The sequence below is a fragment of the Strongylocentrotus purpuratus genome, unplaced genomic scaffold (assembly GCF_000002235.5).
Source record: "Strongylocentrotus purpuratus isolate Spur 01 unplaced genomic scaffold, Spur_5.0 spur5_scaffold_7, whole genome shotgun sequence".
In the NCBI taxonomy this organism is placed as follows: Eukaryota; Metazoa; Echinodermata; class Echinoidea; order Camarodonta; family Strongylocentrotidae; genus Strongylocentrotus; species Strongylocentrotus purpuratus.
Window position 1 is genome coordinate 21,645,753 of NW_022145613.1, and position 26,194 is coordinate 21,671,946.

Below are 26,194 nucleotides of genomic sequence, written 5' to 3' on the forward strand. Positions count from 1 at the left end.
TTTCCTTCGGCGTAGACTAGACGATGAATATATTTTGTAAAAGGTGAATATATTTGGTAAAAGCGAATATAATGAAACACAAACAAATCTGATGTAGAATAAAAGACGAATATTGTAAAAGACAAACAAATTAAACAAACATGGATTTCAAGACGAAAATACTGAAAAGATGAAAATATTGGATAGATGAACATATTAAAAAGATGGATAAATTAAAAAGACAAATATAGTATAAAGATGAAAATATTAAAAAGACAAACATATTGAAAAGATGAATATATTATAATGAAAGCTGAATATATTTTTAATCAGAGATGAATATAAATACAAGAGATGAATATATTCCCTTTTGGCTTGCCATAAATATCCCCTTTTATTTATACTAGCTATTGAAATTCTGGCTATTTCAGTACGACACAATCCAGGGATAAAGGGAATTTCAGTTGGCAACTTTAAAAAGAAGATAAGTCTTTTTGCGGATGACACAACTTGTTTTTTATGAATTGGGAAACAGTTTCCTTTAAACATATATTTGAAACTTTGACTCAGTTTGCAAAATGTTCAGGTTGTCGCATTAATATAAGGAAGTCAGATGCAATTCATATAGGAAAGCTGAAAGGCAGTACACTTATTCCACAAGATGCATTAAAGGGTTGAATTGGAAATCAAAAACATTGAAGGCTTTAGGAGTTGTTTTCTCATTGAACACAAAAATGCTTTACGAACTGAATTTTGTTCCCAGACTTGTCATTATAGAACAGATTTTAAATTGTTGGAGGCATAGAAGCCTATCCTTGTTGGGCAAAATTGCTGTTGTAAAGTCACTTTTACAAACACGCCTCTTGTATAAATTTTCTATGTTTATTTTTAAAATATTACATTTAGGTTTCAGGGAAAAGAACTTATTTTCGAAGCTTTTGTTTCAATGGTAAAGTTCAAACAAAAAATAGAATATAAAATTGCCCAAAAGAAAAATAAGTTAAGTCCATTTTAAGAAATGGTCTATCAAGTTTAACTGAAATTTAGTCTTGCAAAGCTCTGTTGTCCTTAACATCTTCATTGACTTTTTGTAATGTAATCTTGCCCCCTGGGAAAGTATGTGAGTGTGTGTGTTTGCTTGTGTATGGGTGAATGAGCGGGTGCCTGTTTTGTAGTTTTAAGATGATATTATATATTATATTGTTGCTTTTACTCTGTTCATTTTTCAGAAATAAGAATAAGAACAGAAAGAAAAAAAAGAAGAAAAAAAAGTTTGAGGCTAATATACAAATGATGTATGCACATCAGTTCATTATACGATCTATCCGCACTCTAGTTGAGGATGTGTGTATCTATCACAGGAAGCCGTTAGGCTGAGTGCGATAGATACACACAGCCTCAACGAGGGTGGATAGTTCATGAACGACTGAAAACATGTATCATTTGTTTTATACCACGAAACTCCTACATGCCTTAAATTTCAATATTTTTAGGGCAAGGCCACTTTTCTGTAGGGCACATTCCTATATTACAGCACAAATAGGAAGAATTGGAAAGGGCACAAAAAATCTCCAAGGCCAATGAGAGGGGCATTGAGGCCAATCAAAGGGGCATCCACGGCCATGGCCTTGGTGGCCTTGGATTAATTTAAGCCCTGCTCCTAATTCCTAGTTATTTGATGTAAAAAGAATTCATTCAAGATTGTTTCGTGAGAGTATGGCTGACAAACAAGCTTGTTGTCCTGGTTACTGGTTCTAAACAATAGAACCTGCGTGCGCGCAGCCAGCGTATGGGCAAGCATGAACCTCATACGTACATGAGGTTAATGCATGCCCATAGAGATCCTATATCTAAGATACCTGTCATGGAATGACATGATTTATCTACATGATTTGTTTTTAACTGTAATTTATGATTGTTATTTGTTTAAGCGACTGGTCAAGAAACTACGTAACATGGTATCTTAGCAACATTAATTGGAGAATTGCGCACTTGCATTATACACAGCAGTTTGCTAATCGTCCGAGTTTGTTCGTAGCAGTTATTTGCACCAGTATGACTTCCAGATTTCATTATAACTCCTAAAGTTTCACCCTATACTTGAAGGTATGTTTCTGGAATAATTTGTTATAATGTTTTAAATAGCATCTAAGATAAGTAGCAGTTATTTGATAGTTTGCATGGCGATTTATGGATTTGAGTGCATTCATTCATGCACACAGATTTATGTTGATTGATTGTCGAGCTTTGATGTTGAAAGTAAAGTGCCTTTGTTTTTAGCTTGAAAAAGAAAGTGATTAGAATGAAATTATTATTTGGTTGATGTAGAATATGTGCAAGAGTCACAGTTGAAAGGCAGATTTATGTAAATTGTGTATACGATGTGGAACAAGGAACGTTCCTGCGGGAACTATATTTTTACTTTTACTCGGATTTCTTTAGAAAACGCTCTACGCACAATGTCGGCGGCGAAGTGATATTTTAACCAAATTTCTTTGTGATAAGGCACACGCTTATAGGTTTAAAATTAGGCGTTTCATTTGTTAATAGTGTTATGCAATCATGATCAGGACATATGCATGTTTTATATGTTTCATATTTTGACAAAGTACTTTGGATTCATTTTCTTGTTGAAGAAAATATTAATTTCAAAACACACTTTGTGAAATACTAGCATGATATAATTAGGGAAAACTTTTAATTATTTCTTATTCATCACAATTAATGTGGAATTGTTTATCAGGGTTTGAAACTACAATGTAACATTCCATGTGTGGATACATTGATCTTATGAATATTTTGTTCTTTTCTGTTTGGCTTACAGGGTAACCAACACAGTTGTTGAATAGTTTATTATTCACTACGTTTGTACACCACAAGAGATTAAAGAAGGCATCAAGAATCAAGTTACACGCTCTAGTTATTCTCTTTATTGCAACAACGTGTCAAGTACATGGAAGTATATTGAGTCCATCACAATACCTATGTACGCATATCATGCCTCATACGTGGGCTGCGACATTAAAAAAATGTTGGATAGTACTGTAAACTATTGCACGCTTTTTCATGAAAAACGTAGGATAGTCTCAGTAAAATGAATCACACGTGACCACGTATGACCAATCATTTGATTAGGATCTGGGAGTGAGTTGAATAATAGACAACATTGGATTCATATTCATTCGATAAACAAAGGAAATAATGTCTTTTGAGTCTGAATCTGATGGAAGTTATCACACCATGCAAAATGCTCAAAGGCTCTAAAACTATATTTACAAGCATTCTTCCATTTTAAGCATCAGATAACAATCAACAATCCATAAATTAAAACAAGCAAAGGCTGTATTGTAATGAAAATAATTACCTGGTTTGTGTTTGTCTTTCTGTCGCTGCAAGTACATGTTTTTACTGATGACATTCCTAGGGCTGTTTTGACAAGTCGCTGAATGGCTGTCAGCATTCTGATTGGCTGATATATGGCTTCCAGTAGCAGATGAAGGCACAGGTTTCTTTCTTTCCCTCTCCGTTGCCATTTCATTGATCTCAAGACTATTCGAGTGGCTCTCAACACCCTGCCATAATTTCAACAAAAAAACAAAAAAAATGTCATTATTCATTGACCAATTCTGACCATAGCATTTAGTCATTTCAAATTGCCTCGTCACCAGACTTGGTGGAAAAAATGGGTATACAAGTCTGCAACACATCAAACCTGTGGCCCCATCAAGAAATACCCCCTAGCCTAGTCTGAGTCTTTGGGTGAGTGAAATGTAAGATGACTTTTTGATATTGGGCCATCGGGTGAAAAATCGAGAGTAATGCAAAAGGTCTGTCGGTCATAAAATGTTATGTTGAATTCCCCATGAGCCCACTATTTGTCTTTAAAACTTGCATGCACCTGAAAATTTGCTCATGTCTTAAGCTTAATGATTATCCATGTCCAAGTTTGATATCACAACGATTGTGGTGATCATGATGATGATAAACTTGATGATGTTGGTGTATCATCGACATGGCAAATTTAAGAGATCAAATTTGTAACATAATGGTGCAACAAATTGTGATGCTCTATGGCTGGGCAAATACTTACCGGTAGTCATAACAGGATACATTTCTATGATCAATATGAGGATGTTGAATATCATGAGGACAATTATTATTTCAAACATCTTATTGATGATATTATAAACAAATATTAATGTGATAAAACTTGTGTATTGTTGGCACGATCACAGGTCTAGATTCACACCAACTCTTCAAAAATGATTTTCGGTACTAATGGATAAAAGAAAAGTAAAGCTATTGAGGTCTATGAAAAGTGTCATGTCAATTACGCACATCTTGCCATTGTCTGTTCTGCTACTTTTTGTATACTTATTTTTTATAGCTCTGACAATGAAATGTGTTTTCATCTAATGGTTTAACAACTTGTATTTTTGTTCAGATTAAGAGCCTTAGCTTCTGTTGATACCTAACTTAAGACTCATTAGATAGAACTCACAGATTTTCAAACTGTTCATAGGTATACAAAATTCTATGTCCATTATGTGTTGTGTCCATTACAGTTACAAAGCATCAAAGCAACTACTGAGCCAAATACTGTGAAATTTCCTGTGTATGTTTCTGATAGTCAAATGTGTCTGATTCACTTAGTAAAATATGTCTGATTGTCATGTCTGCTACACTGGAATTGACCTGTTGGCTTTTACTCCTATACCTCAGTCACATCGCCAAATTCACTGCAGATTAACTCCAAACCAACCTGACTTTTGGCCATTGTGCGTAAAATAATTATTTGTTCAGTGTGTAGTTAGTCTGGTGTCGGTCACACTGGCATGTAATGGATGAAATGAAGTGCTACAGTTCTCATTTGACATTAATGGCATTAACTCCAAATTTTGAACTTTTGTTGTGAAGTTGTTGAAAAATTACCAACCTGGAAAAGATGGGCATCATTCCTTTCATGGAACCTGGAGAGAAGAGAAACACAGGAACTTTGGATTACCGGTAGATAACATAGTCTAGTCTTTTGTTGCACATTGTCACGGGGGTATAGAAGGGGAGGGGCTCATCATATTTGTATTAGGTGATACGTACGGTACATACAACCTTTTGATTTTGTCATTCATTTTGTTTTCATAATTGGAGATCCCTCCTCCTTTACGCTCATTCCTCAATATTAAAGTGGAGCTTTAAGGGGAATCCAACCCTTGCAATTACATCTTTTGTACGAAAGCAGAAACTTATATACACAGAATTAGGCCTGAGTCAAAACGGTTCCCTGCTCGGTCCTCGACCGTCTTGCCTAAACCCGGTTTTGAATAATTGAGTTACGGGTTTTTCAAAATTAAAATTCACACTGATATTTTGAAATAAAGACCTAAAAATATGCAATTCACAAACTTACATGTATATTTCAATTTAATTAAATAATGTACGCTTAAGAAATATATGGATATCGTTTCAGTTGACGGTACATGTTTTTATCGCTCTAAAATTGAGGCTGCAAGAAAGGAATCAAACTTTGTGGTACCGAGTGTGTTCAGAAACGGAACTTGAAATATCACCCACCGAAGAATGAGCAAAAGTACCACACACAAGACTAAAATGTTGATCAGACCATTACAATTAAATCGTAATACTAATAACAGACATTAATTTAATTGTCAAAATATATCCACAACATAATGGTTTACCCTTGATATTTTGGTGAAGGAAAATAAATTAAATGCCCTTGAAATAACATCGAAGTGCCTTCCGTTCGTTCTAAAAATGCGTGTATAACGGCAAGCTGAAGTTACGAGTCAAGTTTTGTTTACATATATCCCTCCCGAGCTGATCGGAACATTAAGCATTAAACCAATTAAAAAACATTAAGTAAGACTTTACGAGACTCCAATTCAACAAAATTGCAGTAAAATAATTATTTGCTTTGACAAATAATACTATAGATATTCATAATATCTTACAGAAATAATGATATTTCATGAGCTACGTACTCGATACCGAGTTCAGCTAGCCATCATTTTGAAATGAGACGTAGTTGTCATCATGCAGCGCAGTAAACTATAGACAGAATGCGGCAGCTCGCAGAGAGGAAAACAAAATCACGTAATAGGCACGTGAATATCACGTGATCTCAGGCCCGCCCTTTTTTTCTCTCTCTGCTGCATACTGCCCTCTACAGTCTACTGCATGACAACTACGCTTGCCGTTATACACGCATTTTTAGAAGAAACGGAAGGCACTTCGATGTTATTTCAAGGGCTTTAAATTATTTTCCTTCATCAAATTATCAAGGGTAAACCATTATGTTGTGGACATATTTTGACAATTATATTAATGCCTATTAGTATTACGATTTAATTGTAATGGTCTGATCAACATTTTAGTCTTGTGTGTGGAGCTTTCTTAACTTACTCAGTCTTCAGTGGGTCATATTTCCACTTCCGTATCTGAACGCACTCGGTACCACGCACGAAGCGTAATTCCTTTCTTGCAGCTCCAATTTTGAGCGATAAAAACACCTACCGTCAACTGAAACGATATCCATTTATTTTTTAAAACATCTTAATTTAATTCAATTGATTATTTTATTGTTTTGAAAGCAGTAACTGTCTTTTCTTTATTAGAACAGCAACTTAGTCTAACTCCGGCCGCTGCATTCACACGATTTTGAGTGTCAGTGCAGTGGTGAAAATTTCGGGTACCCGGTCCCCGCCTGAAATTTTCAAGTCTAACCCGGGTTCGGCAAACCCTGTGATGACTCAGGCCTACACAGAATGGCAAAAGTTTGCAATAGATCAGTTAATCAGACCTATAATACGAAAGTTATGAATGATTAAAATATAAACCCACTAAGTCTATGCGAATTTCAAATTGTTAGTCAGGTCAGTGGATTGTGAAGTAGTTGTGGATAACTGTCCCATTTGTCGTGTACAAAATTATCAGTTTTTATGTTTTTTCTGCTATATGACTTGTTTCCGAGGGCACTACTCAAATTAAATCAAGGATATATTACTACAGGTCCTCTAAAGAAAAGAGTCTTACATTTTTGACAAATTAAAATTTTAGTTGTTTGTGTACGTTTGACTAATTGGGAAAGTTGTTCACCACTACATCACAAAGACATTTCCGATTAAGCCAATTTGAAGAGCCCATACAACTTCCAAAGAATGTAGCAGCACCAGAAGTAGTTTCATAACTTTAACTGTTCCAAGGCCTTTTCCAAAAGAAAAGATGCATTCAACATCAATGAATGACTGTACATTTAACAGACACAAGGCCCATTTACAAATCCAAAAGTCCATTTTAAAGAGAAAAGATTAGGGGGGGGGGGGGGGGTTCCATTTATACTACTTGGGTGAGTAGTGTGCACATGCATGATTTGTGAAAATTACGAGAAGAAAAAACGGTATCTCACCGAAGTTTTCCTTTACACTGCGAAAAACAGTGAAATTTTGATGGGTCATAGCGTACGCATGTTATGCGCAACTTGCAGCTTGAGCCACGTTGTCTCCGCGATATTTGCCATTGACTAGTATGGCTAGCCGGAAGAGAATACCCATTATCGTCAATGGCAATATCGCGGAGACAACGTGCACATTGTCTCTGCGATATTGCCATTGACTATAACGTGTATTCACTTCTGGGTTTTATTGTGCGAACGGCTATCCATACTTTCATTCACTATATGCGCACATGTTACGCGATGTAACCATGGTTTGGACTGAGCGGAGCTCACGCCTCCCTTATTAGCTGATTCCAAATATGTGGGAAGGGTATTTTCAAACTGTTGCACCGAATGATCCCTAGGGGCTAGCGAAAAAAAAGCACCTGGATTTTATCCTTACGTCTACCGTATTTGCCGGCGATAAGGCCGCAGCGCGGTATAGGCCGCACCCCCGATTTTGACATCTAAAAAGAAAAAAAAAAAAAAACTAGATAGATTTTGACTGCGCGCAGTCGAAAATGATGCCTCCGCCATAGAGCAATTTAAACTAGAGAGTTACTTGACCTATTGTGACCTAAGGTCAAGCCGAAAATTGAGAAATTTGTCATTTTGTGTACAAAATGAATGGCAAAGTGAAGTTTCTAGTTTGGTCTATAAATCAGCATAATTTTACTCTTTAGAGTTTAGTTATCATTTATTCAAGCAAAATATTGATACGTAACAACCTCAAGTATCAGAAGTCCTAAAACAATACAATACATAAAATTAAGAATTAATAACAATAGAATACAAAAGAAGTTCATAAAACAATGAAATACATAAGAATTGAAATAGATAGGCTTTCTAGAAACTTTTTGCCACAAAATCAACTCTGTAAAAGCTTTATTTATGTAATTGTTAATAAAAATCATTATTCATGAATTTGATTTGCATAAATTAGCATAATTGATAAAATAAGTAATTTTCAGCAAAATTATAGTGAGGTCTCTTCCTTTATGCAAAATTTTGCATAAATTAGCATAATTGATAAAATAAGCAATTTTCAGCAAAATAATAGTGAGGTCTCTTCCTTTGCGCAATTTCTCAAGATGCGTGCCAAATTTCGAGGCAATCGGCCCCTCCCCCCCCCCCCCAGTCAGGGAGGTGCTCAAAATAGCCTAGTTAAGTACGGGTTAAGTAACCGAACATATTTGAAGTGGTTCTTGACATATCATGACAAGTCCTATACATGTAGTCTGAATTTTTCAAGTTGACCTCTATGACCTTTGACATACATGTACTCCAAAATCTAATCTGATCGTTTTCCTATGGTGATATATATACTATCCTTAAGTTTGAAGTTTAAAATCTCAAATGGTTCTTGAGATATCGCGATAACGAGCTGAAGACATGGAATTTCACAAGTTGACCTCTGTGACCTGTGACCTTTGACCTACGTACTCCAAAATCTAATCAGATCGTCTTCCTATGGTGATAAATACTATTCCCGAGTCTTAAGTTTAAATCTTAAATGGTTCTTGAGATATTGTGATAACGGTCAAACGGGACGGATGTACGGACGGACAACCCGAAAACATGATGCCTCCGGCACCACCTTCGGTGGCGGAGGCATAAAAAAAAAATCTTTTGCCAAAGACGGGATTCGATCTCTTGCGTACAAATGTTGATGTGACTAAAATCAACGCCTTAAACCACTCGGCCATCACGCACTGATACTATGTACTGCAGTTTTCTGTGATGTAGTCATTGAAATGGATTGAAAATGGCGACTTCGCGGCAGCTCCGATAAACGGGCCCTTCTTTTACTTTTGCAATGCATTGGCACGAACTTAGATCAAAATCTATCGGCAGATGTTGTTTATGGAAGTTTATTTTCATCTTCATGTAAAAAAAAGCAAGATAAAATTGTCGGTAAGATGTGTGGAAATGTATAGTTATTGTACCGTTTGTAGATCTAGTCCCATATGTACAAATTTGTGCTGGTTTTGACTTTTTTTTTTTTTTCTGTTTCGTCGTAAAGGCCACACCCCGACTTTTTGATATTTTCTCTTCCAAAAATACTGCGGCCTTTACGCCGGCAAATACGGTAGCCCTACTTAAGCCGCGGGGGCTCGGCTCAGGAAAGTGAGTCATCTCGGAGCTAGGATCCAAGCAACATTTCAATCGATGTTTTGACCAAGATATTTTAGAATTTTGGGGGTGAGGTCCCTTGGGAAATATGGAGAAAAACCTGCTCTTTCATATGCACCTCATTTATTTAGTTTTACCTTCAGGATTACGAGGGCTAAAGGTTTGAATTTCAAATTTTTTCATAAAATCATTGACCAATTTTGCATGGTCGCGCAATGCACGTAGACCACATAGGGATGCGTGAAATCTCTATGGGGAGCATTTTAGCACACACATCGGGTGCGCGACCAGACACCCTACACCTAGTCTCTAGACTAGTTCATTTTTTTTTTAAACGTCATAAAATCCGAAAATGGCGCACGTTAGCCGACAACAATTGGGCTATTAAAGCTAACAAGTACTATGAAGTAGATCTAGGCTCAGATGTCTGGAAACCAAGGAAATTTCCACCAACTTGTAAGTTCCATTCGTTACGTATTTTTCATGGGTTAGGCCCTAGACCTATAGTAAGACCGCCCAACTTCGGACAAAAATTACTTCAACGGCTCAAACGCAAAATATGAGCCTAGCTCAGGCGGGTAACTTGCATGCATTTGATACTACTACTAACCTATATCGTTAGTACAGAAAGTTAGGGCAGGTTGCCGTCTGCAAAACTAACAACAAACATCGAATTAGAGACAGATTTCAGGTTACCTAGATTCCAATATATCGATTACAAACAAATCCTTGGCATATTTCAGGTGGTTTCTGCCCAAATTATGGGAGCTTATGAGATACTTTTTCACTCTATCTCGAAAATTTTCTAATGGCGGCCGTTACCATGGACCTAGGGGTATATACACCTGTACAGACTACCCTACCGGAAGATGGCGCTCTTCCAAGCTTCGGACAGGCAACATTGAGTGTCATTTTGACTACGAAAAAATAGAGCTTTCGTAAGATTTTAGCACCAAAATATTGTGTGAGTGTTGTGAAAAACACCTTTCTGATAGTTCTACCTAACTTAACTCTACCCAAAACGAGAAAATAATACTTTTTTCATGAAATCAACGCAGTCAAACTTACCCCTGTCGTACGATTTCTGATCCGGTTTCCAAACCTCCGATGAATGTGCACTTTAGCGCGCACTATACATGTACGTGTGATACAAGTGCGCTACACAGGCACAGCGGAGCACCCCAATTTGCATATCATTAGCGGCCCGTTCTATTTGAATAACCAATGGACATCTGCATGAATCGGAACATGTGTTTGCTAGAATGTCAAATCTTAAAATTTGCGTTGCGCCTTTATTCCTGCCAATATCGCTATGAAACTTTCCATACTAACTACAATTATTATGAACTTGATATCAATGAAATAAATATTAAAATTCCATGGAATAAAACTCAAGATATTAATGTGTTTTGAGCTTCAACCCTCGATAAACACGACATATATTTTGTTGTGACTTGACCCTATCCAGCAATGCACAAAGTAGAGACTTGGTATGAATATTCATGAGGGTTGAAGTCATACATGGGCGAAATTTTCGCTTTTACGCTGTATTTTTTATAGTTATAACGTTCTTTTTCATAGGGCTTCATTTGTAAAAGTTGTAGTCAGCGAACTCATTGAACATGACGTCAATGATTGCAGCGATGTACTGCGCATGCGTCTTAGGGCCCAGTGCAGGCGAGATCGAAACAGCTGAGCCATTAGCATGCACGTGTGCATTCGGCTGGCAAGACATATATATAGCCAACGCACACACGAGTTTCAGACATAACACACATTTGAACGTATGGGGCTAGTCATACAATTTTGCGACAACGAAGGATTATTTTTGTTCGATGAGATTCGGACATTGGGGTATGTTTTGCTCTGACTCGACCCTATCTAGCAACTACAAAAAGAGATTTTTCAGAAGGTTTGAGATTATTAAATTTCCTTTATGGTCATACGAGGCAATTATTTTGCGCTCTAGAAAAAATGGTGAATTTTACGGTGATTTCGTATCTCATTTTGTTCGAATTTTTTCGTCGAAATTATCCCTTCAATTTCACATTTTCGGTGCATCAATAACTCTTTTCATACACATGAGTGTCTTGCAAATTTATTAAATAATCGATTTAGTAGCTTTGATTGCTGATATTCTTCACATTAATGAAGAATTTGCCTTCAAAATTTGTTTACTTTTTTTTCGCATCCAGCGGTACACAATTGTTATTTTATGCAAATGATTTTTACTGGACGAGAGTCGATCGCAAGGTATTTGGGGTGCTCCGCTGTGCCTGTACACATGAACATCCGATGCTTGGCAAGTGCGTCCAAAGCTTGGAATGAAAAAAGGTTCGGCGGGTAAGTAAATAATTCTAGTTTTCCATTTCCTTTGCTAATTTTCTTTTACATGACATACATAAACAGTATTTGCACAATTATAGTATATTTAGTCTTTCAATAATTAAAATATAATTTAATGTTTTCCCCCGTTATGTCTTAAGTGCCTGCAGTTTGGCGGTCTTAATCTAGATCTAGACTAGAAATAGACCTATATCCCATTTAATTAATTAGTAGTCTAGGCCTAGTCCATTTAAAAGTATCATACCGCAGTCTTTTAAAAATGTTGCGTTAATGTACTGGTGGACAGTGTTGCGTGTTTTACTACACAGCCAGGATAGTGCATTCCAGCAAAGCATAGAGAGTCAATGATAATGTGTATTGACCTCTAGCACTGCATATAATATATTCTTTGAAGCAGGTATTATTATACCCATACACAAATACACACACCACACAATATCGCATAGACTCTACAAAATCGGCGCTAGTGTAGTTCCTTTTCCATTTTTTTTTAAGCAGAGTTTAATATCCATTCTTGCTTTTTTTTAGCCAAGTTTTTACTCATTTTAATCATAATCATAGGTCTAGATATCGCATTTTCCACCTGAATTTGGATCACATCCGACATCAGGAAACCTCTGTTTAGGGCTTTGATGTCGACGTCGTCGCTCAGAAGCCTCAGTACCGTCTCTTCGATATAGTAGGGTGTCTGAACGATTTTTCAATTTTCAATTTGGGATCGTTTTTCACCATTTTTGTTTGATATTTGAATTAAAAATGTAATCAGAATAATACATTTCAAATTTAAAGTCTCACCGATGTTTCTATCAAAAGATACAGCCCCTCCGAAACGCTGCAATATTCATAGGATTTTGCTCAGAATCAACGAAAAAGACGTACACGCAGAGTTATGTTGTTTTGCTAAATTTAGCCAAACAGCTGTATCGCGCGATATACAAGCGTATGCATAGCGTACGCATGTCATGTGCAACTTGCAGCTTGAGCCACGCTGTCTCCGCGATCATGTGCCATTGACTAGTATGGCTAGCTGTTCGCGCCATAGAACCCAGAAGTGAATACACGTTATAGTCAATGGCAATATCTCGGAGACAAAGTGCACATTGTCTCTGCGATATTGCCATTGACTATTATGTGTATTCACTTCCAGGGTTTATGGCGCGAACGGCTATCCATACTTTCATTCACTGTACTACTCTATTCACTATTATCTATTCACTACCCTAGGCCTATAGGCTTAGGGTAGAGTGCCAAGTATTCGGTCAGTTAAGGGGAAATCACTAATATTAGGGAGGCCAATGCCCAAATCTAACTTTTTAATTACCCATTTGTTTATAATAAAACAAAGATTAAAAGAAAGCATTTTCTTTCACTAAGACAACTCACCCATCTGCCGACTCTATAAGTTCCATAAAATAGGAGATATCCAGCTCTTTTGTAGCCATTTCCTTCTACGCCTATCCGTACGTAAGAGCCTTGAATTGAAACAATTATATTTCATGTCGCAAAATTACGTTCATAATTAGACAGGCCTGAGGGAATGGGCGTGTCATTGTCCGGACAAAGTTCATGATGAAGTTTAAAACTTCGCGCGAAAGTACAATCACTCAACAGCACTCCAGCAAAGCATAGAGAGTCCATGCTAATGCGTATGAACCTCTAGCACTGCATGTATGTGGTATGCACGGGGTGGATTTTTTTTAGTATTAAGATCATAAAATGTAAGAGTAAGACAAATACAACATAACATAGGTTATGTTATATTTGTCTTACATTTTACAGTATTTAAGATTATTAAATTATTTTTATAATAGAAAAAAAGAATTCAAAACTAACTTTTAAAGCCCTTTTTCCTCCTTCTTTTACAGAGATGGCAGCATGATTCCCTCCTCGATTGCGATGACATCAAAACTGCGCACTTTACGCACACCATACACTGACTTCTACATCCGCTACAATTCGCCACAAAGACAGCTCGCCCCTGAACAACTCGACACAATACCCTCCCTGGATATCTCGCCACAATACCCTGGACAACTCGACCGTAGCAAGTTGTGCAGAGTATTGTTGCGAGATGTCCAGGGTATTGTGTCGAGCTGTCTTGGGGCGGGTTGTCTAGGCCCCGGTGAAAACATACGTGACTCGTGACCCGTGGCTCTTGCGCAACATCTGACGGGTAGTTTTCTTATCTCGCAGACGTTTTCATTTATTGCTTTATCGCAGGTTTAAAGCAGCTAGGCCTCTTATTCCGTACAAATTTCTAGATAGACTTTCGAAATGCTTATTTTTAGTATCATTATTAATATTATTATTATTAAGACCCCAAAATTGCTAAATTGAATATATTATACTTTGGAATTATATATTCAGTAATTCAGTAATTCATTTATTTTCCACAATAATGCTCCGCCACCTCTGTCGGCTAATAGTTGGGCTGAAATGTATACCAAACTCTAAAAACGCTTGTACGCAATAGCCTACCGCTGAGCTGTGTACACAACCGATCACGTCCATATCAACATGCATATATTCAGACGTAAGCGGTCGCGAACGGTCTTTAAAAACAAAGGTCATAAAATCCGAAAATGGCGCACGTTAGCTGAATTGCGGATGGGCTATAAGCAAACAAGTAGGCCAGATGTCTGGAAACCAAGGAAATTTACACTAACGAAACTTGTAAGTTCCATTCTTTATTTATTTGTGATGGGTTATATCCCATTTAATAATAGTAGGACATTTGAAAGTGTCATACCGCAGGCTTTCAAATGTGTCGCGTTAATGTGCTGGTGCCAGTGTTGCCTGTTTTACTACACAGTCAGGATAGTGATGCTCCTATGTGTGCTCAACAGTGGCTAGCCTTGAATCGGTCGCACACGTACACACCGACACAGGCAAGCCCCGATCCAGGCTGAAATCCAGCCATCAATGTGCGAACGATTACATCTTCTACTACTACGAGCCGAAGGCGATGGTTGAAAAATGAAGAAGAGATATATCAAAATTGGCACGAAAGAAATAAATATAATTCATTGATATTTACCTTAGATGTGTATTCCAATAACTTGATTTCCTCATGAGTATTCCTTATGATTTCAGTCGGAGATCTACTGTACAATCAACAAGAACGACCTCCAAAATCAGCACAACACATTATTTAATCCCCGGAATGATACTATGCATGCACCTCGCATGTACGTACCTAGTTAACTAGCTACCTGGATATCTCTCTCTCTCTCTTTCTCTCTCATTTTTCTTCCTCGGCTATACGTGACAAAACATCATCCAATCATGTCTTTTCAACCGAACTTCTCAATTGGAGTATAGACTGCTCACGTAGACATTTTTTTACTGAAATATTTTTTTTTAAACATTTCTCATGCATGATTTACTGCACGAGCTCGACACTCGAGTCTATAGTGCTGTGAGAATAAGGTACTGTGTGTGAGACTACGAAAGATTTGTCTGGCGCGCGATATGACCGGAGCTCATACACATTCATAATATGATGTCGCAAGACTTCCAGATTTGGCTAGAACAATGACAGCACTGTTCACAGTTTTTCTTCTCATTTTGAGATGGCTGTAGCTATGGGGCTCAAACCAACGCAAGATTGACATAAACATCGTAGGCCTACTCTATCTACCTTCGAATGTTCAGTTTGTAAAAATCTGTATTTAAAAAGATATCATCTTTTTTCTTTATACTTTCTAGTGGTTAGAAGTGACAATTGTGAACATCTGAAATGTTGATCTCTATCAAAAGTTCTTTACTCAAAACGGATCACATATTTTTAGGGTCTACCTTCTGCCAATGAGAAGGTTTTTAGTGAGCAAACCTGTACGCCCTCTAGGATTTTCTTAGTCGGTGGTGCGCGCTCGCCAAGTTCTTCTGCTACGAGAATTATTGGATACAAATACGTCAAAATCTGCAAGATCGTCAACAAATGGTGAAAGACAGTTACAGATCCGTGATTACAATTGTAGGTCAGGTATGTTGTGAAATGTATCATTGTATTTTCTTTTCTTATTTTCATCAATTTTTATTTTTACATCATTTTTTTCTCTCTGCTAATTTTTTGAAGTGGACGACGAGGGCACAAATCGTAGGTGTAGAAGCCTTACGCCCGGGCATTGGCCTCCCTACTAATATTTTGAATTCTTACCTCTTTTATTTTACAATCTAGACCTAGATCTAGAGTAAAGGAGCCCGTAATCGGCCAGCTCCCGTTTTCGGCCGATTGGTTGGATACAAGGTAAAATCACTCTAAAATACATCGCATAATAGCATAACACATATCCCACACATACCATACCATGCCAGTGTCACTGAAGAACCACATTTGCAATGGAAAATATATCCTAAAATATCACATTTTAGCGATGTAATCGCCGGTCCCGCTACCCAAATCTGAAAAATCGAGTATCTTACGCGTGTCTGTAAGAAATATGGGTACCATAAAATGAGCTTTATTTCAAGTATTTTTCAGATTTAAAGCCCGATTTTGTGCTAGTCGCAAGCTCAAAAGTATGTCATCGCATGTATTAAATCAATGCAGCCGCACACCGCGACGCCACGTATCGGCACGGCCGGTATTAGATGGGCGCTGACATTTTGCGCACTAAATTTCACATTTCTGTGCGTGGATACGTTCTTTTTCTCTTCTCATCTCATGCATATTCATTCCCCCCTGAACAACAGTCGAATCGATAACCAGGATTTTTGATTGTACCTCTAGGTTCAGTTAATCAAGCTCGTTCCAAAACTATATTATTTGTCCATATTTGTTTTTGCCAAAATATTCTAAATGCGATCTGAAAATGACCTTATTTGTCACTTTACGACACTTAAAATTCAAAGTTTTTTTTAAGTTGTCATGGCAATAAAATACAATTTTTTTTAATGATCTCATGTATATATTTTGATTGCTCATCATTTTCTCCTCAAATTGATCATTTGGTTTTACAAGTCTCGTTGGGCAGATTTTAAGCTACGAGTCCTCAAAGATAAGGTAATTTTTTCCAATTTCTCCTAATTTCACACCTTTCACCCGAAATCGTAGTACATTATTGAATATGGAGCAAGATACGAGAATTGATAGTTATCATACAATTTATTATGATATTTCTGATGATTTAATTACCTAGTTTTGCAGATTTATAACGTGAAACAAATACTAAACTGAGTTTGAAAATACAACAAAAGCAGCTGATTTATATATTTAGCGTGTACGCGAACACGTGTAGCCCGCTTCGGTCAGGGTAGTGTAACGCCACCCTACCGTTGTGTGAACAATCCCACATGCAGCTAAATGTGTCTTGCGCACATTTGGAAGCATAAACACAAGTTTAAAAAAATATTAAAAATCGCTCGAATTGAATTTTATCATGACATTTTTAGATTATGTTTCTTTAGAATGTTGTTTTTAGATATGCACATGTCACAAGATTTTTTTTCTATTAGATTAAAAGAAAATCAAATATTTCTTGAGCATGGTCAGGGGAAATTTTTTATCGCCTGATGAGTGATGTGTGTTATGTTATTAACTGAAGCTGAGCCAGGTGTAGACCGAAAGCTATAATCGTCGGTTGTTCCACTGAGACTACGTCTGGCTCCACTATAGACCTATAACCGGAGGTCTAGTGGAGCCAGACGTAGTCTCAGTGGAACAACCGACGATAGAGACTGAAGCTTTCGGTCTACACCTGGCTCAGCTTCAGTTAATAACATAACACACATCACTCATCAGGCGATAAAAAATTTCCCCTGACCATGCCCAAGAAATATTTGATTTTCTTTTAATCTAATAGAAAAAAAATCTTGTGACATGTGCATATCTAAAAACAACATTCTAAAGAAACATAATCTAACTAGATGGAATTCGACTGCGCGCAGTCGAAAATGATGCCTCCGTCATAGAGCAATTTTACAAACCAAAACAGAAGACATTTTTCGAATTCAAGTTCAATTGTAATCCATTAACAGGTTCTCAGAATATCGTGATTACAAGCAATTTCTCATATACATATATGACCCTTTGATCTTTGACCTCATGACCCTAAAATCTACTCAGTTCATTGGCTCTGCAAGATGTCCTGAGTTAAATAGTAATCCATCTGTCAGTTCTAATGAGAATGTGTTCACAAGCTATTTTTGCATACATAATGAGCCCATGACCTTTGACCTTTGATCTTATGAACCAAAAATCTACTCAGTTCATTGGCTCTGCAAGTAACATACATGACCTAATTTTGGCAGGAATCCATCAATCGGTTCTTGAGAACGCGATCACGAGCTGTTTTTGCATACATAATGTGCGTTGTGGCCTTTGACCTTTGACCTCATGACCCCAAAATCTAATCAGTTCATCTGCTCTGCAAGTAACATACATGACCTAAGTTTAGCAGCAATCCATCAATCGGTTCTTGAGATAACGCAATCACGAGCTGTTTTTGCATACATAATGTGCGCTGTAGCCTTTGACCTTTGACCTCGTGACCCCAAAATCTAATCACTTCATCGGTTCTGCAAGTAACATACATGACCTAAGTTTGGCAGCAATCCATTACTCGGTTCTTGAGATAACGCGATCACGAGCTGTTTTTGCATACATAATGAGCCATGTGACCTTTGACCTTTAACCTCATGACCCCAAAATCTAATCAGTTCTTTGACTCTGCAAGATACATACATGACCAAAGTTTGGCAGGAATCCATCAATCGGTTCTTCAGATAACGCGATCACGAGCTGTTTTTGCATACATAATGAGCCCTGTGACCTTTGACCTTTGACATCGTAACCCCAAAATCTAATCAGTTCATCGGCTCTGCAAGATACATACATGACCAAAGTTTGGCAGGAATCCATCAATCGGTTCTTCAGATAACGCGATCACGAGAACGGGACGTACGTACGTACAGACGTACGTACGTACAGACGTACGTACAGACGGACGGACGGACAACCCGAAAACATAATGCCTCCGGCTACTTCGTAACGGAGGCATAAAAATGTCATGATAAAATTCAATTCGAGCGATTTTTAATATTTTTTAAAACTTGTGTTTATGCTTCCAAATGTGCGCAAGACACATTTAGCTGCATGTGGGATTGTTCACACAACGGTAGGGTGGCGTTACACTACCCTGACCGAAGCGGGCTACACGTGTTCGCGTACACGCTAAATATATAAATCAGCTGCTTTTGTTGTATTTTCAATCTCAGTTTAGTATTTGTTTCACGTTATAAATCTGCAAAACTAGGTAATTAAATCATCAGAAATATCATAATAAATTGTATGATAACTATCAATTCTCGTATCTTGCTCCATATTCAATAATGTACTACGATTTCGGGTGAAAGGTGTGAAATTAGGAGAAATTGGAAAAAATTACCTTATCTTTGAGGACTCGTAGCTTAAAATCTGCCCAACGAGACTTGTAAAACCAAATGATCAATTTGAGGAGAAAATGATGAGCAATCAAAATATATACATGAGATCATTAAAAAAAATTGTATTTTATTGCCATGACAACTTAAAAAAAACTTTGAATTTTAAGTGTCGTAAAGTGACAAATAAGGTCATTTTCAGATCGCATTTAGAATATTTTGGCAAAAACAAATATGGACAAATAATATAGTTTTGGAACGAGCTTGATTAACTGAACCTAGAGGTACAATCAAAAATCCTGGTTATCGATTCGACAGTTGTTCAGGGGGGAATGAATATGCATGAGATGAGAAGAGAAAAAGAACGTATCCACGCACAGAAATGTGAAATTTAGTGCGCAAAATGTCAGCGCCCTGGTAATGTCGAGACGCGCGTGCATACGGCGAGCCGTGCTGATACGTGACGCACACACGATATCTCTATCTAATTCAGATTCCAACTTCCGATCACCGCTGTGCCCGTCTTCGGCCAGGCGAGCACCAGGGAGCTCCGGCGTGGGATACCTGCTCCGCCCGCTTGTGCTGTACATCAGCGCGGAAACGCACGGCGCGCGCGAGCGCTTCCTATTGACTTTGTACATGCGGCCGTAAACTGAAACGCTCGGCCGATAACGGGCTCCAAAACAGTGAAAATTGAAATGGATATTGTCATGGCAATTCGTGATTTTTTTCTGGGATTCTTTTTTTGTGTAAATAATAATAATATTTGCTTCATGATTTGAACAAGAAATGATAATAAATAGGAAGTAAAGAGTCCTAAAAATAGGATTTTGTCTTAAGTGGCCGAAAACGGGCTACTTTACTCTAGTCTAGATCTACCCATCAAAAGAAAGGAAAAATTATTCCTCTAAGCTAACAGGATTTTATAGACCTCTAGTCTAGATCTAACGTTAGGTCTAGACCTAGACCCTAGTCACTTAAAATAAAGAATGATGATAAGAAAAATGTTTCCGAAAGAAGACGGAGCATTTTTCTGCCCAGAATTCGGTCGCGCCGATACTACACAGCTAGGATAGCTAGCGCTAGTGTAGACAGCAATAACCATCTGATTTGGGTCATTTCTTTAATAAAACTGACATTTGTTGTCATTCCCCAATACAGATGGCAACCCAGAGATCTCGTACCGCGGGGGTAGCTATAGCCAACATTGGCAGCTTTTTGTGTCAAAAAATTTTCTCCCCGATTTTCTTTATTTAGATCTAATTTTCTGATTTCTAAATCAGATGTAAATTAGGTCGGTATGTCATTTGTCCTAATTACAGTTATCAAAATTTGATAACTTAATATTAAATGTATAATTTACGGACTTACTTATATGAATTATCCAATTTGTATTTCCGAACTGTGAAACGGTACGTTCATGCATTCGAAATATTACCCGGCGGCCGATATATTTCCGGGTCCACCTACCAAAACATAGCCAAATGGCCAATCAGAGCACTCGTTTCGTGGGAGTTCGTTGGTCAAGCTGGGCCGACTCGTACGTAGCTACGGTAGCTATTGGACGTTCGAAAAGAAAAAATGAATATTCATCAACTAAAACCAAGACGGATAATGTTGACGACGAGACTTTCTCGGATTAATCATTAATTTAGGATCTAAATGAGCAAGCTATCGTAAGTCAAATATTATAGAATCTAGACTAGACCCTATGTTATTTTTAATTAGACTCTAAATTATTGTCATATTGCAGCATGTATGAGGATGTAAAGAGTGAAAATCTCGTTGCATATCTCATTCATCGCGGTCCGGTCGAACCGAACCATTTGTTCCGTACAGTGCCTCACAGAAAGAGGTCCCCAGACTTCAGTCTCTATAATCGGAGGTCTAGTGGAGCCAGACGTAGTCTCAGTGGAACAACCGACGATTAGAGAGACTGAAGCTTTCGGTCTAGCGCTAGTGATGCTCCACGAGCTAGACCTATGTGTGGGATAGTGATGCTCCTATGTGTGCCAAGGCCTATGGTCTACTAGGCTACAGTACAGTACTGTAGCCTAGCATGCCTAGTCTCTAGAGTAGACTAGATTCTAGAGACACTCATTCTAACTTTAATTCTAATTTCTAGGCTATTCTACTTCTAGAACGATTGAAGAACATTAATTTACCCATCACTGAGCCTTGGATGTTTGCTTGCATACATCACCATCAATGCAAGAGAGTTAGAAGAGAATCACCGGAAACATTACAAAAAAGCTGACAAACGATGCTCCTTTACACACCTTTTCTCACTAGACTCAGTTAGGTAGTACCAGTGGTGCCGCCATATTCAATCCGGGACATTTACGGCGCGCGCGACCTTTAACATGCAATAATCACATAGAGATCTATATACAAATGCATGCAATCGATTCTCCTGCTACGTACGCACGCGCTCTCAATCGTACATGTACTTTATTTGTCTATGTGACTATGGGTACGTTTATGCTCAACTTTTTCTGGTCAGAATGAGGCATTTGTTACGCGTTTAGTTCAAAACACGGTCGTAAACTCTCAATAAGGTGCGTTTTGGATCGGCGATTCTGCAACCCCCCCCCCCTACTTTTTCAAGTACCCGGCATAAGTACCCCTTTTTTTTTTACATAGGTAAAGTAATGACAATTTTACTTTGTAAGATTTAAGTGCCCCTTTTACCTTGACAAGTGCCCTATTAATTTGTAAAAGAGCCCCTTCCCCTTCCCCTTTCCACCTCTAATAAGTGCCCCTTTTATTTGGAAACTACCCCTTTTCCTTTGACAAGTTCCCATTTTCCTTAGCAATAAGTGTCCATTTTACATTCTCATAATTGTGCCTTTTTTAATCTCTAGTAAGTTCCCCTTCCCCTTTTAATAACTATTAACTAGGATAAGCGTACCTTATATTTTTAAATGTGCCCCCTTTCCTTTTTAATAAGTGCCCCTTTTCCTTATGATAAGTGCCCTCATTTAAAAGAGAGCCCCTTTCCCTTCTTACACTGTCGCTCATATAGTTGGAATATTTTTTTTTTACCGCAATTTATGGAATTATTTTGACAATGATTTATTCCTAATAGATCTAGATAATAGTAAATATTCTCAGATTTTATTGAATAATAATTTGCCAGTGTTTGTTTTGCGTGACTGCTAAAGCATGTGTATGCTACTATGCTTATCAACTAGGGGACCTACGCACTAATTAAGTCATAAATGACAGTAATGAGGATTAATGCCCCACAAAAGGGCACTTATATGGCACATCGACACGGTTTTATTGATCCTGGGGCCTCACAGTTACGAGGCCATTGCTTGGCCACTGAACCATGATTGTACGCAGCGGGGGCTAGGGCAGGGTAGTCCAGAATCTGCACGGTCCTTTATAATTTCCCTACACACTTGATTCAAGCCGTCGAAGATGGCGTTGGATTTCGATGAATTATGCTCACCAGCCCATCCTGAGGACCGGGCGTCCTAATTTAAAGATCACGCCATCATCGGCTGGTAGCACGTAAGTAGGGAGAGGTAGCGTTGGTGTGGTGGAGATCAAAATTAAATAGGCCAGAATCTGGACTAGGGCTAGGGTACGTAGGGGGCAGTTCCCACAACGAAAAAGAAAATGCAATAAATTTTCGATAATTCGTTGAATTTCCCCTCGGTCCCCAACAGAAAGAAAGAAAAGAAAAGAAAAAAACGGTGTGCCCATGCCTTGAGCCATATAATGCATGGTCGTACAGAGGATTTTTTTATGTTGGGGGCCGGGGAAAAATTCAATAAATTCGTCGCTGTTTTCACGAAGTGACGGTAGTGAAAAAAAAATTGCATTCACTTTGCGTTACGATTTTCCTCACTACCGTCACTTCGTGAAAACAAGGACGAATTATTGAAAATTTATTGCATTTTCTTTGTTTTTTTTATTTGTGGGAACTGCCCCCTACCCTAGCCCCCGCTGCGTACAGTCATGGTTCAGTGGCAAAGCAATGACCTCGTAACTGTGAGGCCCCATGATCAAAACTGCATTATTCCACATTTCTCTGAAGAATTAATCTCTTAAAATATCAATACTGCTCTAAAAAATGCAGATTTTAAAGAAAATATCCAAAGAACAATTGTCACTAGTTTCCCCTCGAAATTAACTTAGTCGGTAGAGAGTTTAAGAAAGATATGTTGGCAAATTCGAGCTATTTGTTTCCAGGATGAATGGGTGATTAATTTTTCAACTTTGTGCATAAAAGTTGAGTTAGGTAGCATTTGAAAGATAAAATATTGAAATTTCAGGAATAAATAAAACAAAATTGATATCTCTACTATGTTGAAAGGAGGCTAATCACAAAGTTCAGACGGGGCAGTGAATTTAAGAATACTATCAAAAAGAATGAAGTCAGGGAAAGTCAATTTGTCAATTTCTTCAAGAAAGTCATGGAAAATCATTTATTCAAGATATTTGTAACGGTTAGCAAATTCCCAATTGGACTTCCACTGGGTGCATTTGCCTCAGATCAATTCGGTAACTTTGTAAATCAGCATCTCACGTGACCAATAAGTCATGTAAATTTACATGATCTGCTCTGGAACGTCAGGGAATTAGAAAATATGTAAGTGCATGAATCCTGTGAGCACAGGGGTGTCGCTAGACCTTTTTCAGTGGGGGGGGGGGGGGGGGGGGGTAGAGGCCAACGATAACCGACAAAACTAGCGACCAATTACCGACAAAATTAAATGTCAAATATCTACAAATTTAACCCTATAAACCCGGGGCCGAAGGCTAAATTGTTTTTCCTATGGACTATCTATAGTACTTGCATATGCGCAAATGGACATTTTCCTCGACAACATAAATGTATACGAATTATTTTGTCGACTTAGTCAGCATCGTAGCTGACATATTTTAATACAGGCGCGGAGATAGGATCTTATTTAGGGAGGGCGGTAGTGAGCAAGCGAATCACTTAAGCAGGGCTCCCACTTAGCCGAGTTGGAACCTCGAGTTGTGGCGAGCTGGCGCGATCTTATGGCAAGCCGTTGTATTATTAATTGATATCAATAAATCAATTCTTGTTATCAAGAAATATTTTTATGTTGTAAAGCAATGGTAATTCTTGATATTAAGAATTCGATTTCGTGATATCAGGAATTCGATTTCTTGATATTAAGAATTGAATTCCTGATATCAGGAAATATGTTTAAATGATAAAACTGCTTGCCATAAGATCTCGCCAGCTCGCCACAACTCGAGGCTCCAACTCGGCTAAGTGGGAGCCCTGCTTTAAAGAGCACTCATTAGGGGGTGTGGGTGATAGGCCTCTAAATTATTAGGAAAAGAAGACGTTTTATTGTACCTTTCTCGACTGTTAATCCTAAATGGAGTTCTCCCCCCCCCCCCTCCCGCGCGAAAGCTTTGACGTTTCATTAAATTATTTTGAAAAGAAGACGATTTGCTGTACCGTTCTCTACTGTTAATCCTTGTCTAAATTCAGTTTCTCCCCCACCCGCGCGAAGCGCGGAAGTTTTAGCGTTTCATTAAATTATCAGAGAAAGCAGACGATTCGTTGAACCTTGCTCGACTCTAAATCCTTCGTGAAGCGCGAAATTTTTTACCTTTCATTAAATTATTAGAGAAAGAAGACGATTCGTTGTACCGTTCTCGAGTCGTGTAAATGAAGTTTCTCCCTTCGCGCGAAGGGCGGAATTTTTGGCGTTTCATCACAATATAGAGAAAGGAAGACGATTAGTCGTACCGTTTTCGACTCTTATTACTCCCTATTCATCTGAATTCAGTTTCACCCTCTCGCGCGAAGCGCGGAAGCTTAGACGTTTCATTGAATTATTAGAGAAAGAAGACGATTCGTTTGTACCGTTCTCGACTCTTAATAAGCCCTATTAGATGTACTGTTTTCGACTCTTAATTCTTATCCGACTTCAGTTGTCCCCCTTCCGCGAAGCGTGAAGGTTTTGACGTTTCCTTAAATTATTAGAGAAAGTAGACGATTCGTTGAAGGATGCTCGAGTGCTCGACTATTCATCCTTGTCTGAATAAAGCTTCCCCCTCCCGCGCGAAGCTTGGAAGTTATGGCGTTTCATTAAATTATTAGAGAAAGAAGACGATTCGTTGTACCTTTTTCGACTCTTAATAAGCCCCAATAATAATTGTCTGAATTCAGTTTCCCCCTCTCGCGCGAAGCGCGGAAGCTTTGACGTTTCCTTAAATTATTAGAGAAAGCAGACGGCTTGTTGTACCATTCTCGACTCGTTTGAATGCAGTTTGCCCCCTATTCATCCTTGTCTGAATAAAGCTTCCCCCTCCCGCGCGAAGCTTGGAAGTTATGGCGTTTCATTAAATTATTAGAGAAAGGAAGACGATTCGTCGTACCGTTTTCGATTCTTAGTACTCCCTATTCATCTGAATTCAGTTTCACCCTCTCGCGCGAAGCGCGGAAGCTCTGATGTTTCATTAAATTATTAGAGAAAGAAGACGATTCGTTTGTACCGTTTTCGACTCTTAATAAGCCCTATTTGGTGTACTGTTCTCGACTCTTTCTTATCTGAATTCAGTTGTCCCCCTCCGCGCGAAGCGCGGAGGTTTTGACGTTTCCTTAAATTATTAGAGAAAGTAGACGATTCGTTGAACCGTGCTCGACTCTTAATCCTTGTCTGAATAAAGCTTCCCCTTCCCGCGCGAAGCGCGGAAGTGTTGACGTTTCCTTAAAATATTAGAGAAAAAAGACGATTCGTTGTACCGTTCTCGACTCGACTAAATGAAGTTTCCCCTTCCGCGCAAAGCGCGGATTTTTGGGGGAGCGTTTTATCACAATATAGAGAAAGGAAGACGATTCGTCGTACCGTTGTTGACTCTTAAACCTTGTTTGAATTTAGTTTCTCCGAAAATTTAAACCTC

General features: G+C 38.1%; 1 protein-coding gene and 1 long non-coding RNA gene across 5 annotated transcripts in view; one reads left to right on the forward strand and one right to left on the reverse strand.

Moving 5' to 3' along the window:
• Positions 1 to 21,656, reverse strand: part of LOC591504 (WW domain-containing adapter protein with coiled-coil) — a 69,654-nt gene extending 47,998 nt beyond the window's left edge. The window contains exons 1-3 of one of the 4 annotated variants that reach the window (XM_011669940.2): positions 21,457 to 21,656; positions 4,916 to 4,949; positions 3,344 to 3,551 (exon numbers count right to left, since the gene is read on the reverse strand). In XM_011669940.2, the coding sequence (XP_011668242.1) occupies positions 3,344 to 3,551; positions 4,916 to 4,949; positions 21,457 to 21,497 (283 nt within the window). In that variant the 5' untranslated portion in view covers positions 21,498 to 21,656. The remainder of the gene's footprint in view (positions 1 to 3,343; positions 3,552 to 4,915; positions 4,950 to 21,456) is intronic. The other 3 variants (XM_791064.5, XM_030973724.1, XM_011669941.2) reach the window with 3 other exon arrangements.
• Positions 1,846 to 2,889, forward strand: LOC115919722. Its single transcript, XR_004061973.1, has 2 exons — positions 1,846 to 2,085; positions 2,804 to 2,889. It is a non-coding gene; the product is annotated as an uncharacterized LOC115919722 (long non-coding RNA).
• Positions 21,657 to 26,194: the final 4,538 nt, after the last annotated feature.